At 36.6% G+C, this 20,465-nt stretch overlaps 1 protein-coding gene across 1 annotated transcript in view; it reads left to right on the top strand.

The window, feature by feature from the left end:
* The window catches only part of LOC124165633 (polyamine-transporting ATPase 13A3-like), a 54,569-nt gene extending 34,895 nt beyond the window's left edge, over window positions 1–19,674 (top strand). The window contains exons 4-17 of the mRNA XM_046543103.1: window positions 84–157; window positions 1,641–1,705; window positions 3,855–4,011; window positions 6,529–6,733; window positions 7,723–7,939; window positions 9,689–9,996; window positions 10,511–10,711; window positions 11,867–12,088; window positions 13,323–13,421; window positions 15,061–15,217; window positions 15,304–15,549; window positions 16,351–16,758; window positions 17,619–18,031; window positions 19,011–19,674. Of these exons, the coding sequence (XP_046399059.1) occupies window positions 84–157; window positions 1,641–1,705; window positions 3,855–4,011; window positions 6,529–6,733; window positions 7,723–7,939; window positions 9,689–9,996; window positions 10,511–10,711; window positions 11,867–12,088; window positions 13,323–13,421; window positions 15,061–15,217; window positions 15,304–15,549; window positions 16,351–16,758; window positions 17,619–18,031; window positions 19,011–19,586 (3,348 nt within the window). The 3' untranslated portion in view covers window positions 19,587–19,674. The remainder of the gene's footprint in view (window positions 1–83; window positions 158–1,640; window positions 1,706–3,854; window positions 4,012–6,528; window positions 6,734–7,722; window positions 7,940–9,688; window positions 9,997–10,510; window positions 10,712–11,866; window positions 12,089–13,322; window positions 13,422–15,060; window positions 15,218–15,303; window positions 15,550–16,350; window positions 16,759–17,618; window positions 18,032–19,010) is intronic.
* Window positions 19,675–20,465: the final 791 nt, after the last annotated feature.

Below are 20,465 nucleotides of genomic sequence, written 5' to 3'. Positions count from 1 at the left end.
TCGTGTCCTTGGCATGTATTACCTTATAGTTTCAATCACATACAGCATGATCCAAGCTAAAGGCCTCTTATTTCCTTCCCTAGGAAAATTATCAGCAGAATCTGAGAAGTTACTACGTAAAGGATGTCATACGACAATCAAACCAAATGGAATCAACGTAAGTCCACCTTTTTTTCTATCATAATTCATCATTTCAATCACCCTGGAGGTGTTTAGTACACCTCCCACCCATAATAAAAAAGGTTGAGCGTAACACAATAAAATCTGCATTATCCAAGAGTGGAGATTTAACCACACTTCCACCTTCAGCAGTGTCACATTTGAGATTGACATCGGAGATTGAACTTCATGACAGGAACTCTAACATGCTACAGTTTGGAAGCAATGCCTGAGATATACTTAAGTGAAGAAAGGAAATGCCTAACATCCAAGGGAACACCACAACAATATCTAGAACACAAGGATCACAACAATATTTAGAACCAAACAATATGCTCTGAACAGCATCACAAATTATACATAGTGGGTTCAAATTCCAATAGAAGGAGAAATTCTTTTAATGGTCCACTGCTAAGAGGAGGATCTGACGGTATATCGACTGGCGACCACATAAAATAAGTATATTTGGGCCATCATTTCTGGAAATTGCATTAATAAATTCCCATATTTTTACAGGCTCTCAAAGTGGTACAGTTGACAATATGTACATACGTGGAAAAAAAATAAAATTCTGCTAGAATGTCATTTTGACAACAAACAGACAAAGTTTGTTTTAATGTATGAATCATTGTGGAAACAAAATGGTCATCACAGGACAACTTTTTGAGTTCTTATAAAATGAGTACTACTGTTTGGAAGTATGACCACATCAGTAACATGAAAATGGAACTTTTGTCAGCTAAAACAGCAGGAAAAAATATTAATTTTAAAATATGTGGATGTAATCATTCAAAATCTCTGTATCCTTATTTTATTTTATTTTTTTTTTGACGTTTCTGGACATCCTTCATGATGACAGAACCTATTTACAAATGCATTGGAAAAAATATTTGCTTTAGATCACACAATCTAAAGCCTACCTCTTTAAGAACACTACTTACTCCAGCACTCTCTTCCATCGGATAGTCAGTCAAGTCATAGTAACCACAGCAACATTTAGATTAGCGTACACTTTGATGGATAGCAATGATAAGAATATCTACCCTCTTTCACCCAAATTAAATAAATATGTAAAATACCAAGTTTCAATCAACCCTTAAGTTTCTCTGCCCTTAACAGCTATCCATGGAAAATCTGTGAGAAACCAACAAAATTGTTTGAAATTTTACGTTACTAACTTTATGCACCTATTTTGAAATTATAAATCCCTACTTGTGCTGCCTATTTCTTAATATTTACTGACTACATAATTGCCCACAGCAGAGGGGGGGGGGGATTGTTTATATGCATGTGAATTTTTAGCTGAATAGACTAAGAAATTGTTTTGCTAACTACGAACATATTTTCAAACCAGATGATCCATATTTAAATGATACAAAAACTGGATTTTGTACAGAGTTATTAATTGATCAAGCTTCTAATGCAAAGTGCACGTTTATAGCATCAAATACCCAATAATTATACATATTCTCTCTTTTTAGGGGCAACAACAATCTGAGCGGAAGTGGAAAATTTCATTTGTTCCTCAAAAATGGCAGGAAAATGGGTGAGTCACAATTGTATTTTCATTTTAATCCCGGAACGTGGGAAATTTGATTTTTAAATAAAAACTTGGATACAAAATGAAAAGTTCTGAAAAAATTTTTCACCTGAAAGTAATAATGAATTACTAAAAACGTGAAAACTTGTCCATTATTTGTTTGGTAAATCATTTAAAATAATGAAATGATTCTTCTTCACTCTTGATACTTCAATCGACAACAATAAACATAAATTATTGGCAATTTTCACACCTGGTGAGTGCCGCAGGAGGAACTGGTGGATCTAAAAGTTCTATGCACACTGTGTAAATACGTATTGATCATAAAATGACTGCTAATGGCATCATTCATAGAAAGAACAATGGTTATTAAGAAGAGCACTTTGAAAGAGGAGATCCAAAAAACAATGGTAGGTTACACAAAGCTGTAAATTTCATTAATCCATCATTATTCCATTATTTTCATTCAGAGGTTCATTAAGATTCCTTAAAAAAATATCCACCACCACCAGAGGCTGATACAGATAGGAGGCGCACGCCCGCCCTTGCGGGGCCACCCATATAGCCAAACATTACAGAACCACAATTATAACTTTTTATATCATAAGATGGCATGTCTTACATGTGTGTGTGATAAATTTAATTTAAATTTTCTTAAACTCTGCATGTGACTTGATTATTTTTTATTTGGATAAAAGTAAAGGTAGATCAAAATATCTTTTGCACCCTCCCATCGCATTTTTTTCTGTATCCGCTACTGACCATCACCTGGATTTCAACTCAAGTTTTCAGGATGAAAGTGTATGCAAACATCAACTCACTCAAGATTCTAAAATTTTTACAAAACTATTCAATTTTTTAAAATATATGAGCCCAGTCCTTACATTTTAGCTACACCTATTTTTTTTTTAAATTGGCCCCCTAAAATTTTGATTGTTGACATCAGAAGAAAAACTCATTTTTCTTCTTAAAATTGATATCTTGATACATATAGCATTTCAAAGTGGAATACAAGTTCTTAACTTCTCCCTTCATCAGGTACAATTTTTAAAGTCAAAAATGGGGAGCACACCATGGAAGAAGGGACCCAAATGAAGGCAGTGGTGTAGCCAGGAATTTCGTTCGGGAGGGGGGCCCAAAACAGAGGGTAAAATTTAAAAAAAATAAGGTATTGAGTAATGGGTTTTAAACTAATTTTAACAATTTTCATACCTAATCGAAAAAAACTTCATTTGTTAAAGAACTAATTTGTAAATTCATGATTTTTCAATATTTTGTTTTCTTTTATTAAGGAAAATAATTTTGTTTTTATATTTTGGGGGGGTCCGGACCCCTTCCCCTGGCTATGCCACTGACTGTAGGTCAATGCCATAAACAGGTCTAAGCTTAGGAAGCCTCTAGGATTTACATAGTAGAGAAAGCAAAAATGTTAGAACAAAGGTTTCCACGGTGATGGTTTGATCTCTGCATCTTACTCGTGTTTTCTTCTGCGTCAATAAGAATTTGAAAGAATCAAATAATGCATGATTCATTTACGCACCTTATCTTTATTACAATTGTGCAAATGCTAATGAGGGCTCTTCTGAGCAGTCTGGATAGGTACATATATTCATTAAATTGAAGACATATTACTACAGGTTAATTCATTTCAATAGTGTTTATGGATCTGTTTAACACAGATTAATTTTCATTCACCTCCTAATACTGACACGATTTGCATCAAGCCAAGCATTCAGAATAGAAAATTCAAAAGGGGATAGGTAAAATTAAAATATGTTGGAGCATGCATTGCTGTATTGCCTGGTTCACAATTGCCCTACTCGACTCCAATCAAGATCAAAAAGTATTACTCGTGCATTCTGAAATTCTCAGCCCATCAGCTGTTTGACAGTGGATACCAATGTTTCAGAGATATTCATGTAGTATGATGAGGAATAAAACATTTGTAACGCCAGTAAATACATACATAGTAAAGGCATTTGCCCCAAATGAGACTGCATCTCATTATCAATTGCATAGATGTTCTTCATCCCATCATATATGAGAGTTAAAATCCAGCATGGAGAAAGAGTAGGCATAAATAATGTAAGAAATGCCTCTGTATTAGTCTACATCCAGTGAACCTAATACTCTTGTAATATTTTCCTAATTACAGAAGTGGAGACCTACCGATATTTCTACTGCAAAAAACTGTGCTATGTGTGGGATGATTGCTGCAAGGAATATGTAAAACTATCTGGATTGGATTCGGTTCTGAAAAACTCTGACTTCTACAGACAAAAGGGATTAACTGAAGAGGAACAGTCACTCAGGTAATCTTACTCTATACAATCATCTACCCACTAGATTTACAACTTTATAGCAACTCAAATATTTCCTAATGCTACTCGATATTAACCCTTTCGAGGCGGACGTCAGGTGGAGCCAACAGGCATTTTCAAACGCATAACACCTGACATCGGGTATAGCTGTCGCGGGTTTTTCAATGCAAACGACCGGATGTCAGCTCTGGCTGATGCAAGGGAAGGGAAGTGACCGCATAGGTAGCAATTGTCGGATGCATTCAGGCCCGGCCTGAGACCCTGCTTAGCGAGTCCTTAGGGTCACTCCTCAGCAATTAAGCCCAACCCTCCCACTTATTTATGACCATCCTCACCCCAGGAATCCATTGCGAAGTGGCTATATTTTCAATAGTTTTTTCAATGATATATTGTATCGCATACTACAATGTTTTTATACTTTGAAATGAATTCTTCATTTTTTTCTGTGCATAAGCAATTTTATAATGAACATTTAGCATAAAAAATAATGGACATCCGGGCTTATAGCCTTCTTATCTTGTATTTACTAACTTTGTAGTTATCAACACTAGAAACCCGTTTAAAATTCCACAATGCTTAAAAAACGTTAGTTATTCCTTTAGAAGTGTACATTATTGAAAATTAACTACAATGTTTGGTTGAAATAAAAACACGGGTAACTCATTAAGTTGACCGTGGATTCATACTATGATAGGGTCAGAGGGTCTTGACCAGTGGCTGGGACAAGGGACAGGCGTTGAGCTGGGTCCCAAATCTGAGGAATGAAAATACCAGAGTAACTTCACCCCAAAAAAGAGCTTCGTACAGAGAGTTCTAAAACATTCTCATGCTATTCGTAGCACAAAAACATTTTCCTATTGTAGGCTCCAGCAGGAAAGGGTAAATACCCTGAGAAACAGTCACTCAGGTATTTTCTATTCATGCAATCATATACTCATCAGAAAGAACTTTATACCCACTCAAATATTTCAAAATGCTCCCAAATATGTATCAATTCCCTTATTTGAAAAAATGAGTCAACTAAGTTATAAAATTAGGGAGGAGAGACTCTTGCAAAAACATAATGCGTAAACTAAAAATGTGAAAATAAATAATTGATGAATATTAAATGTCTATAAGACACTTGCCCACACATATTAGTCCTCAGATGGATAACTGCCGAGAGGTACCTATTGCATACCACCAAGGAGCCTTACAAAGCAATGAAATGAACCCCCTCCTCTCCTGCAAAACAATGACCTTCATCGATAGCGAACAGATTGGAAGATACTTCAAGAAAATATGGAAGGGGCATCTGCTGGATACCAGCTAAAAACCAATATGAAGAAAATCAAGGTGATAGCATGAAGGAGAAGAGAATAGGCAAACAAAAATGTTAATCTTAGACAACAAAAACTTGCAGAGTAAGAGAAATTTTGCTCTACAGAAAGCTATACAGTGAAGTAACCGGTGATTGACAGATCAAGATAAAACTGTTCATTGCAATAGGAAGAAAGATAGCAATAGTACCTCATTTGAAGGTAATAATGGAGTTAAATTTCAGATCGACAGAGATAAAAGTTTTATTACAAAAATAAATTACTGCCACTGAGTTTAAAAAAATATAAACCTGACTATAGCCCATTCACTTAATGTCTGCGGGTGAGCTTTCGTGAGAGCCCGGGCACTCTGAGATGGCTTCGCTGATAGGGGAGGGGTAGTACCAAGAGAGAGAGGAGGAGTGAACATAACGTTGCCAAATGCACTACATAGCCGCCCTACTTTGTCACTGAAAACGTGTGAGTCATAGGTGGCCACAGTATTTTGGCCCCGGTGCCGAGACAATATACCTACTCAATTGGAAGGCATTGAGGATAATCCTTTCACTGAAGCCCATGACATTGTCAGCTACCGCGCTGAATGAGGAAGGCATACTTAATCACATACGAGGAGAATTCGTGAGGTTAGGCAACACTGCTCCGCAAGCAGATTCACGATGTTCACCCGGCAGAGGTCTGAGAGCGACTCACTGAGGCCACACCTACTGTTTGCTGATTGGCAAAGGCGAAGTCACGTGTCGAGAAACTTTCCCTCCCCTCATCTCCACTTGCTTTGGCCACACCAGCTCACCCGCAGAGATAAAATGAACAGAGTATAACACATGAAAAGGTTTTTTTTCATAAATGATTATTTATCTAAATGCAGATGAGACAATTGGCACTAAGAGTTACATATACAAGATATGTATTCCAGTAGTGTCAGACCTTTAGGAATAAAACTTGATTCAAGATAGCTTTTCATTATGAATAGATATATATTTTAGTGAATTCCAAAGAATAAAGATCTATCCAGAGTGCAACACTGGCACTAAAGGGTACATTCTTCAACTTGTAGATAAATTGACTCAGCAAAAATTCTTCTCTTGACCCCCATTGAATGAGCTATCAGCAATTTTCTTTCATTTACAAGGTTTTCATTCATCAAATTTTAAAAGTAGAAATGATTTTAATTCCCATCAATCTTTTGCAGGCGAATTACATATGGGCCCAATGAAATAGTGATTCCAGTGAAGAGTGTGTTTGCCTTGCTGGTGCTGGAAGTACTCACTCCCTTTTATATATTTCAAATATTCAGCTTGAGTGTGTGGTTTGCTGAGGACTACTTTTACTATGCTGTTGCTGTCATTATCATGCTCGTATTTGGTTGTGGAACTTCTGTGCTACAAACAAGGAGGGTATGTTAGAATTATTACCCTTAATCTGAAACTGCTCATTAAAAAAACAATTTTTCCAAATGCTGATACTTATACATGGAACATTGATATTACAAAAAATCTCCACAAAGGCACCATTGCGCTCCTGAAAATATAACAAAATCTCAGCAATTCCAAAATAAAGTACCCACATCTCACTAAATATCAGTGAATCAGGCTTAACTTCCCCAATAATGTTTATGTCCAGGGGCACAGCTAGGAATTAAGGGTAAGGGGATTTTAAGCGCAACTGTTACTGGTGGGTGTGAAGGTGAGGAATACCTGCCAGGGTAAACGGGAGGAGAAAATTTTTCAGATAAATGGTTCAAAATTATGAGTTTTACGACTTTGTGAGGGATATTTTATTAATCATTATACTATTCCATAAGTAATATTAACCCAATTAAGTGAAATGGATTAAACTTGAAAATTTCTCTGAGCTCTGAGGGGGTTTTATCCCCCGAAACCCCCTTCACTGCACCACTGGTTATGTCAATATCAAAAGTTTTAAAAATATGTATTGTAAATGTATTACTTAACCGAATATTTTGTACATCATGTTTGCATAATTTTGATGTGCAATTCACAATTCAATTGTCATTCATTGGAGATACCCTCAAATATTAACCAGCGGGCTGTGTTCTGGTAGTATTCTGGGACGATGCACGTCTCTGGCAATGAGCATTGTGCACTGTATCTATTAGAATCTATAATAATACACTCATTAATTGTTTATAATTAGTGTACTTGTTAACCACTTCCAATCCTCCACAAAAATAAACGGTAACTTCTGATACAAATTTTATTACCTGAACTGACCAAGGTTTTTGCTCTTTGCGACACTATCAAGCACTCCTAACACTTGAAGACTACCATACAGGCCTTCCTTAATCATTATTTTATGATTTAATTTCAATGCCAATGATTCGGTTAATATCATGTGAATTTTTTCCTTTTTCTGACACGAACAGAATCAGATGCAACTAAGGAAGACAATCCACAGCTCGGAAATTGCGACTGTGGTTAGAAGAAAGGATGAACAAGGAGGACACGAGATGTGTGAGGATATACTAGCAAGCTCCCTTGTGCCAGGGGATATAATAGCTCTACCACCACAAGGATGCATTCTGCCATGTGATGCAATCCTCCTCTCCGGAAATGCTATAGTCAATGAATGTATGCTGACGGGTAAGATGATTTTCTCTCACAATATAGACTGCTTCTTTAACAGCTCAAACTAAATTGAAGGCCCAAAATCACATTTTGATTCACAGGTTGTCATTCAATACACAGTTGAACACGATGCTCTTTGAGGTATGGCTGAAAATTTTAAATTTCAAATCCATGAATATGATAATCAAAGCCGTCAGCATTATAATATCAAAAGCATTGAGTTACCATTTGAAGGCATCCAAAATCAAATTTAGCAACATCAACACATCCAGAAGCTTCTTTGGCATGCTGTCACAACAATACGAGGGTTGTACCAAAAGTAAGGTTCCTATATTTTTTACAAATATAAAAATTTGTTAATTGCTATAAATTTTCACATCGTTGAAAAGTTTACACTTTCGCCTATTTTTCAACATAGTCTCAATATTTTTCGACCCACTTTTGAAGACGGTGCTCGAGCTTTTGTATCCCTAAGTTGAAGAAGTCTCCCGCCAACCTGTTGAGGAAGCATGTGACCTCTGCTCAGACTTCATCGTCGCTCTTGAAGCGTGTGCCACCAAAGTGTTTTGTTTTGGTGGTGTAATGGAACACCCATGTTTCATCTTTTGTGACGATAGACTCCAGAAACTTCTCCTTGTTGTTTCCCCCTCACATTGTTGAAGATATTTGCAAACACCGTCAAGGTGTTGCTCCTTGTGTCCGTCAGTCAGCATCCGGGGGACCCAGCGAGTACACATCTTGCAATAACCCAACGTTTCTGTTAAAGTTCTTTCAATTGTGCCGTCGGAAGCTTCAGGAATGCATTCAACAAATTCACGGACAGTGACCCTCCGATCTTTGAGCAGCTCACCAATGTTCTTCTGGACAATCACATCCAAAAGCGGCGGTCTTCCACTCCATTCTTTGTGATGAACTTTCTTGCGGCCCTCAGCAAAAGCCCTGCACCATTTGCAGACATGCTGAATGGACATGCACTCTTCACCATAAACTTCAGTCAGTTGCCGATAAATCTCCACGGGCAGTATCTTCCTTGCATGGAGAAATCGGATTACTGCTTGATCCTCACACCTGACGGGAACGTGGATCATCACTTCCATTGTTGACGGTTGCTAAGCCAATAATGAGCGACACAGTGAATTGTGGAATGGCAGACTCGAGAGCAGGGGAACCGCTGTGCACAACACAGTTGTGGGATTTAGCCTAGCACCTTCCCTCAACATTTTAGCTCATTGGGAACCTTACTTTTGGTACAACCCTCGTACATACCTTCACCCTTCATTGTCTGCGCGACCTTCAAAATTTGACTTTTTTAATGCTTTCAAAATTTTATGCTATCACATGAGAAATTTCAGTGAGAGCATCAAAAAGTAAGAAAAAATTTTTCCATTGCCTCTTTTGCCTTGATGATACTCTGATCATTTGGCCACTCAAAATTACTTGAATCTCTAGCCTTCATTCACACACAGTCTTGCAATCCTAAAATTAATCTACTGCCACCCTTAATCCTTATCCAAAGTTAGGTCTTCAAATTTCCTACGATACAATACGATTTCCTAAGATACGATCACCTCCTCCCCTAGCTTATACTCATTTCTAAAAAAATTTCACTTCCTGACCACTTAAACTGCTATTTTTCCAACATTCCTTCTTATTAGCATAGCCTATCATCACAGAGTGAAAGCTTATTTAATAATTCATTAACTTCATCCAGAATCAAAGAAATTAGCAATGTTAATTTTATCTTTATTATTCACTCATCCACAGGTGAGAGTGTACCAGTCACAAAGATACCAATTCATAATGACAACAAAGAATTTAATGAATGGGATGACAACACAAGGCACAGCATTCTATTCTGTGGAACCAAGGTGCTGCAAACACGGTTTCATGGAAAGCAATGGGCAAGGGCGGTTGTTCTCCGAACAGGCTTTATGACAACCAAAGGGCAAATTGTTCAAACCATCCTTTATCCTCCTCCAGTAGATTTCAGATTTGAGAGAGATGCTTACAGGTTTCTCTGTATATTAGCTGTCATATCTACCATTGGTGTTGTGCAAACAATTGTATCAAAGGTAAGAACTACCTGTGGTTACACAATTATATGTAGATGTAAATAACAGTAGCATTCATGAAGTGTTCATAAGAGTTGATACAAATTCAACTGTCAACAGTAACAATGTAAATGTCTACCTTGTAAGTTCCAATTATGCTTCCAGCCCTGGGCATAAAATAATGTTTAACCATACATGGGTGCTGGAAAAAGCCATGCATCCATGCCTTATTTGCGAAGCTGTCAAAGTTCTGATTCCGCTTCTAAGCTTAAGAACCGGTGGAACCGAGAACTGAAGAAGTAAACCAATCCAAAAAAAACAGCTTTATCAATAAAATTAGTCAGATTCTTTCATGACAACTCAGCAATTTCAATTTTATATGCTATCTTGTACCATCTGAAATTTCAATCTTAGGTAACCTGTACTCAATTTTCATCAACTGATTGGAGTACTTTGTGGTACAAGACTATCTTTTATTTTTTTTATCTCAATTAAATGAGAGTATTATAACATATTTGACCTTTTGAACTTATAGAAAATGAAAGGATTTGCAGCCAAGGACATCATTTTGAAGGGCTTGGTTCTATACACAATTGTACTTCCACCAGCCTTGCCAGCTGCAATGACCGTGGGAAAAATCTATGCACAGCAGAGACTGAAAAAGAAGGGGATATTTTGCATAAACTCAAGGATTATAAATATATCAGGAACAATTGACTGTGTATGCTTTGACAAGGTAATTTGGATTTATACTATAGGGATTAAGTTCCATTTTACTTAGATGCTGATATATCACCTAAAAAATTTTCACCCTGACACATAACCTAATCTCATTTAAGAACCTTCTAGCAGGTCAAAAATATGAAAAAATCTCTCCCTAATAAGGGACACAAATATATTTAACTACAACACTCCTTCCCTCATCTTTTATGCTAACAATTGTAATGTTCTCAGAATAACTCAACTCAAGGGACTAATTAATTCCCATCAATAGGGTGGTTTCCTATTATTTTTTTATTGCCTAAATTGAAAGATTATTACTCCTTGAGTACGTATTTCACGCATTTAGATTTTTAAATGACGATATCTATTTTTCGTGATTAAATGAAAAGTGAAAATTTTCAAGCGCGCCAAAACACCACGGTTAAGTATGAATGCCGGGAAATCTCTGCGTGTGACGTATTTCTGGTTCCCGCTGCCGCCCTGTGAGGTGACCTTAAGGTGAGGCTTGAGCGCTGATACGACGCAGGCTGCTAGCAGGTAGCTGAGTACCCTGCTAACTGGTAGCGCTTGGTTTAAATAAGGATTGTTTTAGCCAGTTTTTTTGTTGAATAGCCAGTTTTAATAGGTGATTAATAAGACATGTTTCCCTGAGCTCTGTGCCTCATGCATGCTTTGGTTATCTCAGGCGATGTAAAACTCCTATCCACTCGTGTAGAAACTAGGTCCCTGTGACGTCACGTGGGGTGGCATCGTGTGGGCGATAATCTGGCCTTTTTCAAATGAGGATAAAAATGGACCATTGCCATTTGTCTAAACCGGTATTTCTAAAACTAATTAATTTGTATATTATGAATACACCAATGGTGGGTAACGCATCGCAAGCAATGCCTTTCGTTTTATTTGATGAAGGAAGCTACCCTATTGCCATTAATAATAAATTTGCCTTGTTCACTTCTCAACAAAGGTCCTTCATGACATATGTATTTCTCTCAAGTTGGACTTTCATCAGCTAAAAGCTTTTTTGCCTTTGCCAAAAGAACTTTGACTCAATGCAGATTATGTACATCCTATTTAATCAGTTACTTTCCAATGATACTACTTCTATAAATAACTCACACTACTAATTTCTTCTTTTTTCCTCTCAACAAATTCTCCTGCAAATGATCAGACAGGAACTCTAACAGAAGATGGTTTGGATCTATGGGGTGTAATACCATCCAAAGGGAAAGAGTTTGAGGAGCCAGTGACCAACTTCCCAATCGTTCATCATTCTCATGAAGAAGGCAAAGAACATGCACTGAAGTCTGAAAATGTTATAATTGCAATGGCGACTTGCCATTCACTCACTTACATAGATGGTGAAATGGCAGGAGATCCATTGGATCAAAAGGTATAGTTTTTACAGTAACGCTTTCATTTTAACCTATTTGCCAAAAAATAATAATAATTACGGAGTTCCTATGTGGCAATGCATAGTACAATGAATGTAATGAAAGTTTTAGAGGTTAAGAAATCGTAGTTCATGGGTGGAAGAAAATAAATGTACATATTTACCCATGCAGGTACAATGTACGCAACATTTATCACCGAAATAGCGTAAAAAGAGGGTTGTGTTGAGGGTTGCATGCATTCAACATAAATGGTCCTGGTGCCACCGAGGGATGTCAACCTACGGGAACAAAATTTTTTCCCTGTTCATTTGGTACCTTGGGCTACATTTTGACATATGTCGAATTTTGAATTTCGGAAAAAGTAGTTTGATGACCGCCCCTAAGGTACTTACATACACATATTAAGAAAATTGGTAATTATAGAAAAAGAGAGACATGAGCTATTAATAAGAAAGTTGCTGCAACAATAAATGCAATAAATTTTCATCTCAGTCAAAAAAAGCTGCACAGCTAGTAATATGAAAGAAAATTTTCATCCAGAAGAGTCGACAAGTAGTCCAAAACAATAAGAATTATCTCTCCAATAATTGTAATTGCATGTGTTCATTCATACAAACTGAAATTTGCTATTTGATTGAAAAATTTGGTAGTTGAAGGAGAAAAATTCAAGCAAAAGAAATTCTCATCCATATAGTCACTCATTATAACTTATAATTAAACTAATAATTATGTTGCCACCAACGAAAATGCAAAGAAGATCAAAGTGATAATTACATGATGAAGTGATTTGATAATTTTTGACATTGCTTCATTACACCAATTAAGCTATGGATGTGGCCAGCAAATTTTTTAGACAACCTCCATGCTCCTTCGTATGAAAGATTTGTTAACTTCGAGTTTTCTCGACCAATGGCTTGAGAAAAGAGCGATAGATCTAAGAAAAATTAAAAGAATTTTTAACTCTGGAATTGGCAATTAGAGTTACTGTAAATGACAGGCATCCTCTCACTGTTCTCTTAATTCCACTCTTAAAGAAATTAAAAGTGCAACTGAACATTTCTGATAATTACACTTAAATCTCCAAACAATAAAAAAATAATATGCACAGAGCTGATGACGCTGTCAAGTCTAAATGTATATTCTCTCGTGGGCATCAAAAATAATGAAAAACGTGTAACTTGCCAAGCTATAAAATTGACATATCACATTTCTGCTATAAAAAATTATTTTCAGATGTTTGAATCCACTGGATGGCATTTGGATGAGCCAGAAATGTCTGATACCACAAAATTTGGCATTGGAGTACCAATGGTAGTCCAAGAAAATCATGATGTAAGTGTAAAAAGCCAGCTGTCATATCAACTTAAATATTGGCGACTATTGGATTGCAGGTGTTTAAATATCAAATTTAAACCCACATAGGATACACAGTATGTACCCATAGCACCTCAGAGTGAAGGGCCTCACGTTGCCCAATCAGGGGAGTAACCAGGAAATTTGTTCGGGGGGGTCCAAAACTAGGGGGGAAAATTTTGAAAAACGGGGTTCTAAGTATTGGGTTTTAAGCTAATTTTAACACTTTTCATAATCGAAAAAACTTCATTTGTTAAAGAAATATTTTGTAAATTCATGATTTTTAAATATTTTGTTTTTTTTATGAAAAAAAATTATTGAGTTTTTATATTTCGGGAAGGGTCCAGACCCCTTGGGTCCCCCCTAGCTATGCCATTGTGCCCAATGCTGCCTCTTTCAGGTTATTGATGTCATTTAGATGAAATTGATGTGTGGGGGCAGGGGTATTCAGCGCCAAAACTTTAATTATACCAAAATGACTGATTGAAAAAAATCTTTAACCCTTTTACTGCCACAGGGTCGATATATTGGCCCTCGCTGGTTGAACGAAAACTGCCAGGGGCCGATTTATCGGCCCGCATCATTTCACTTTCTTTTAATGATTGTGGCCTTTTCAAAGGCTGTAATTTATGTAAACCCCCATAATCTATCTATGGTTATACGATGTAAATATATCTTAAGAATTGGGAAAAAAATCTAGACATATTAAATAAAATTAAGTAGCTAAAAAATTTTTAAATCTGAAATGTTCATAATTCCGGAAAAAAAACCTTGGCAGTCTTCGTACATCCCAACTGAAATGGGCTGGCAGTAAAAGGATTAAGCATAAGGGAGCATTTCAGCGAGTACATTAGAGATGGCTTTGTCAGGCAGAAGACAGCTGGTCCACCGTCTCCTGCCTGACAAAGCCATCCATTACACCCACTCAAGACACGCCCTTGCACTCGGTACACGAGCATTGGCACTGCATGCTCAGCACCACATTGGCCCTCTCTGGTACACATGCAACACCATATCCCCTGTGGGCACTCGAGTGCACCTCAATGGCACTTGACCATGATCTCGGTCTTGCCACCTACAGTCTGACTTCAACTGCTGACAGCATCGTTACTCCTCTCAACTGTAATTGTGCAAATACAGTGTGAACTGCAGTAAAAATAAATCCGTCCATCCAAATGGTTCACGCTCAATGGCTTTCTTTACCATAAGTAGCATATACATACCCTGTAACTGGTATTCAAAAAGTGTAATTAGAGGAACTTAAATGTACATATGTACATGTATTTCAAATCTCTGAGCATGTCTTAACTCACATAAAGTTTATTTTCCAAGATATATGATGGAATTCCACCTTCACAATTAATTATCTGCCAGGATAATAATATTTTCAAAAGCTTCACAATGAAATTCACCATGTATATCACCACAAAAATTACAAAAATTACCATTTGGCATTAGGATATTATTGCTTGTCCACTTACTCTGAATTTATGTTGGCAGTTAGTAAGGTTTGGGTTTTAGTGTCTATCTGTGGGATCAAGTAGGTAACAGTCTCATCAGACTTTCTGCAGCATTTATAGAATACTTTTATAAATAGTGTGACTTTAAATTCTTACAGGACAATCCAATAGAAGTTGGGATAGCGAGGCAATTCTATTTCTCATCCACTCTCCAACGAATGAGTGTAATCACTCGTACACTGGGAAGTAGAAACTTCGACATATATTGTAAAGGATCTCCAGAAATGCTGATGTCACTATCAAAACCTGAATCAAGTAAGTCAAAATTTACACCACTAAGTTATAAAACCAGTTTGATCAAAAATAGGCTAGAATTTAAAATAATAATGCATAATTTTTAGTTCCAGCCACTATGACTTCGGTTTTGGCTTCATATACCAGAAAAGGTTTCCGAGTCCTTGCTTTGGCATATCGATCATTACCACCAAGTATAACAGTGGAGCAAATAGAAAAAATGGAAAGGGAGGAGGCAGAAGTCAATTTGACTTTTCTAGGCCTCATTCTATTTGAAAATAAACTAAAGAAAGTGACTGAATCCGTGATCAACAACTTGAGAACAGCCAATATCAGACAAATCATGGTGACAGGTAAGAGGAAATGTTTCACAGAATTTTTATTCAGCTTGAGTTCTCTGCATCATCAATAATTCTAGTACCCTAAAACTTTGAGGCTTAAATTCAAAATTTAAGATCACAACTGCCAAGAACTAAGTCAGTCTAAAGGACAAATTGAGTTCCAGTGCCATAATTGACGTCTAGAAATTAAGCTCCATTAACAGCACTAGAAATGTCCTAAAATATTACTGTAAGAAGCCACCATACATAATATGACACTTTACATGACTATTAAATTAGCTATTTTTATAGCTATTAAATGTCCAATGGATAAAATTATGCTGCTAAACCACGGCAATTTTTTTCATATATGTACATAGTACTCTGTTCCAAGCATTTTTTTCATGTTGGGGACAATTGGAAATATCTTGGATTCAAATCTGGATAGAGAGTGGATCATAAGGACATCCCATTCAAAATTGTCCACACACTAAGTTCATGCTGTTTTGACCTCACTAATCTCAAAATACAGCATGGCTAAACAGAATTTTGGCTAGTTACTAGTTCATGACCTGCTCTAAAGCCTTAAACATAAGATTAAAATTCTGACCAATTTCTATTTACCTCCCAGCATGAAAAATATAGCTTGTTTTTCAAGAAAGGAGACCAATGACATTCGAAAATCCATGAAGGGCATTAGCCCTGATGAATTTACTTCTCCTATTCCTCGTTTCAGCAGACCTGGTCGAACCAAAAGTTCTAAATATGTATGGATATAATCAATAGTACACAGGAAAAATAACTCACCTTGAATTTTTCATACCACGTTTTCAGGTGACAATATCCTAACTGCCATCAGTGTAGCGCAGGAATGCACGTTGGTTGCTCACAGGCAAAAAGTGTACAGACTGGAGGCTTCCCCTTCAGAGATATCAGTTCTGCCACACCAAGACATAGGCGACCACTTGAAACCCAGGAAGAGGCTATCCTCCATCACCATCCCACAAATGAACTGGAGCTCCATTGGGAGAGTATACTCCGATGATGCCAACAGCATGGAGCTTGGGATTTCTGAAATGCCACCAACATATGCATTAACTGGACAGACGTGGAGCACAATCCGAAAACATCACCCAGAAGCTCTAAAAACAATAATTAAGGATGGGACCGTTTTTGCCAGAATGACACCAGATCAAAAGCAACAGCTTGTGCAAGAACTGCAAGCTATTGGGCACAACGTAGGTAAGGAAACTGATTTAAGAAGACAGAATTGTAGCAACCAACCTCAGAGACTACTAGAAAAACAACACTTTCCTCCTTGACCAGATCTCGTGAAAAAAAAAGTCAATTTTATCATCATTTGGAGTGCAATGGCAAATTTTTAGTTTAATTTGTAAGCAAATTTATGTATTGAGCATGATGACTACCTCCAAAGAGAAAAGTCTAACTTGCACACTATACTGCCATGAATGATTTTTATCTAATACTCATGATTTTTTCATTAATGGTTAATCCATATTTCAGATTTTCAAACATTTCTTAATTTTATTACAAGAGAGTAGTGTGTATATGAGCCACAGTCAAACAATCCACTTAATGTATTTTTGTAATACGTGAGCTAGACATGTTTGTTGAGTACGCACACTGCAAGAATTATTATTGAAGCTGACGCACATAATTTCACAAAAAATTTACTTCAATATTCTAGTAGGATGCTAATGTATTTAAATACTTTAGAATAGGCAAAAAGTCAAGCACTCATGCTGAAATTATGCATAGTGTTCTATACAGCCATTCTAATAGCTCTTAGCTGAAATGAAATATGAGGGACAATAAGATATTTGGAATAAATAGGCTTAGATTAAATATCAAAAGTAGGCATTGTAATTCTACTTCCCTTGGTCAAAAATATTTTAATTGTTGACCAAGAAATATTTTGTAGGAACTACATTATAAATTTCAGAAAATACATATTTTCAGCTAAAAAATAGCTATTTTCAGCCATAAAATGCCACTGATATAGGCACTATTAAATGAAACAGAAGAGGTGAAATTTTATTCATATGGTAACAACTTGAGAATAAAGAGTTTTTCTTTCACAGCAATGTGCGGAGATGGAGCAAATGATTGTGGGGCTCTAAAAGCAGCTCATGCTGGGATTTCTCTGTCTGACGCTGAGTCAGCAGCAGCCTCTGCATTCACATCTAACTGCGGCGATGTGTCATGTGTACCTGAGGTTATTGCTGAAGGAAGGTGTGCCCTAGTAACTTCATTCGGTATCTTCAAATTCATGGCTGGCTACAGTTTGACACAGTTCTCCTCTGTCATGATCCTGTACGTCATAGACTCCTACCTCACTGACTTTGAGTTTTTGTACGTCGATCTCTGCCTTGTGACTCTGCTAGCAGCCATTTTTGGCATTACAACTCCTCCAGATGCCAAGAAAGGACTCTCCCCAAATGTTCCATCATCAAATCTGTTTTCAATATACCCAATTGCATCAATACTACTCCAAGTAAGTAAACCAAATAGAATTTAAATTAATAGCCTGTAAGAATTATTCAGTGCATAACTATGTAAAGTGAAAAGCCCTATTAGTTCATGTATCAGGCTATTTTATACTGGTCAACTTTATAGTGAGTGAAAAAAGCTCCTAAATGGTAGCAAATTTGGCTCTTGCTTAGATGATAATATTCCAATATCTCTAAAGTAATTTTTTAATGAGCATTTTTTTGGTGAATGAAACAAGAAGACCTCCATTAAATTATTCAATCGAGAAAATCATTTAATTTAATTATGAATTGATCACAAAAGAAGCCTAAAAATTTTCATTCCTGAGAGGCATCTCTGAAAACTTAACACATGATCAGATTCAATCTACTAAAATACATACAGTGCAATCTTGGTAATCAAACACATATGCAGCTGTATCAAAGCCAGATTATCAAAATTGCCATATTAAAGGAAACAAACACAATGTACCAAAATCTTTTTAAGGTATAATTTAGCAATTAAATGCATATAGTGACACCAACTTTCCCTACTGCTTTGGGTGAGGGTCAGGATGCATACATACATAATAATAAAACAAATACGAACCAAGTATTGAAAAATCTTTCATTTAAAACTAACAAAATTATATTAGCCGAAGGGAGGTCACCAGCCCTGAACGCTGAATATGGGCGTGTCAGATTACTTCAAGGCCGGATTACAGAGATTGTACTGTACTTACAAATATACATATAATGAAAGCAGAATAATGGAGGGAATTTCTAAATTTTTGGCAAATACCGTACATATTTGTCTGAATATAGTCCCCCCTTTTTTTCCAAAAATGCCCATGGTAAAAGTAAAGGGAGGACTATATTCAAACCCATTTTTTTTTTTTTCCTGAAACTCAAGACTATATTCGGAGAAATACGGTTTATTAAAAATTCGCCAAACTAACTAAAAAATTGTCTAACAAAATAATGAATGTCTATTATACATTTCAGATTGCAATTATGGCAGGATTCCAAGTTCTCGGATTTTATGGAGTAAGGTTCTTCTCGTGGTACAAACCTTTCATCTATGGAGAACAATTTGCTGATTTTCCATCGCCGTATGCATGTTATGAGAATTATGGGATATTTGCGGTGTCGATATTCCAGTATATATGGATGGTCATAGTATTCTCCCGAGGTGCACCTCACAGGCGGTGGATATTCAGTAATCAGCCACTAGTGACAGCCATTACAGTGCTCACCATTTTCTGTGTGTTCCTAGCAATATTCCCTCCGTACCCAGTGAGGGCCTTCTTTGAACTAGCTATCCCACCTCTTCTGGGAGACCGAGCCATTGTGATTCCAGTCACGCTAGCAAATCTAGCACTGTGTTATTTCGTGGAAAGAGTTCTGTTCGAACGTGTATTCGAACCAGGAAAACTGAGGTGCAACAGAAGGAAAAAGAGCACAATCGTCACAGATCATGGACTGGTATCTGCCAAGGAACATGAACTAGTGAGCCACTTCATAGACGAAAGAAGACACCACTGGAAGCACAAGGAAAGTGAAAAAATGCAAAATCGGTGATGGCAAAAAGTATCCCAAAGACTCTATTTTTATTTATTTGTATACATTTTATATAAAAATAAAATCTTCATTATTTTTTTACAATGAAGAGAGACTTTCAATTTCCATACAACCAAATTAGCAAAAAAGTTTCAAAATAATGAATAGAGTTGCTAATCACAAAGGACACCAGCAAAGTGTGTTGACTGACTTTGATTATTGCGGTCAAAACTGTCCACCATGAAATATCCCATGCCCTTCTTACCTTTGAACTGAGTATTTGATACAAATTTAAAAATTCCATAAGGAGATTATCATGACTTATGGCAATTGTTTAAAGTAGCATCCAAAATTAACCTTTATCAAAAATTATGCATTTGAATCCCAATGGCTTCTTTTGATACTAAAGCCAGGTGATTTGGCACTAAGGGAGCCTCATGTGCTGGGAAGAGTGCGATTTGACATCATTTAATACATCAATTTAGCAGGGACAGACTGTCTGGAACAATAGCAATGACAAATGAAATGATATGACAGTCAATGCAGACATTTTATTCAATTATTCTCAAGGAAGTGAATGCCTATTTTTGAAAGTTCAGCATAATTTAATTAATTGGTCAAATTTTTGCATAGTAACTATTTAGCATCAACTTTTCCTTCCTATACATCATTATTTATGAAAATAATGCTGAGAATATTTTTACATGGAAATATCCCCTTATGCAACCCGCTCAACATATGAATACCGCGCGACCCCTATAGTGAGATAAAATCGGCCCAAAAGAAAAAAAAAATGACCAAATTCTAAAGGCCGTTTTACACGGTACACGGAATTGCACAATCTGACGTACGTGCGAAGTCGCGATCAAAATTGCGTCGTGTAAAGCGGTGAATTGCTAG

Source organism: Ischnura elegans, chromosome 9 (assembly GCF_921293095.1).
Source record: "Ischnura elegans chromosome 9, ioIscEleg1.1, whole genome shotgun sequence".
Taxonomy (NCBI): domain Eukaryota; kingdom Metazoa; phylum Arthropoda; class Insecta; order Odonata; family Coenagrionidae; genus Ischnura; species Ischnura elegans.
This window is presented reverse-complemented; position numbering and strand designations above follow the sequence as displayed.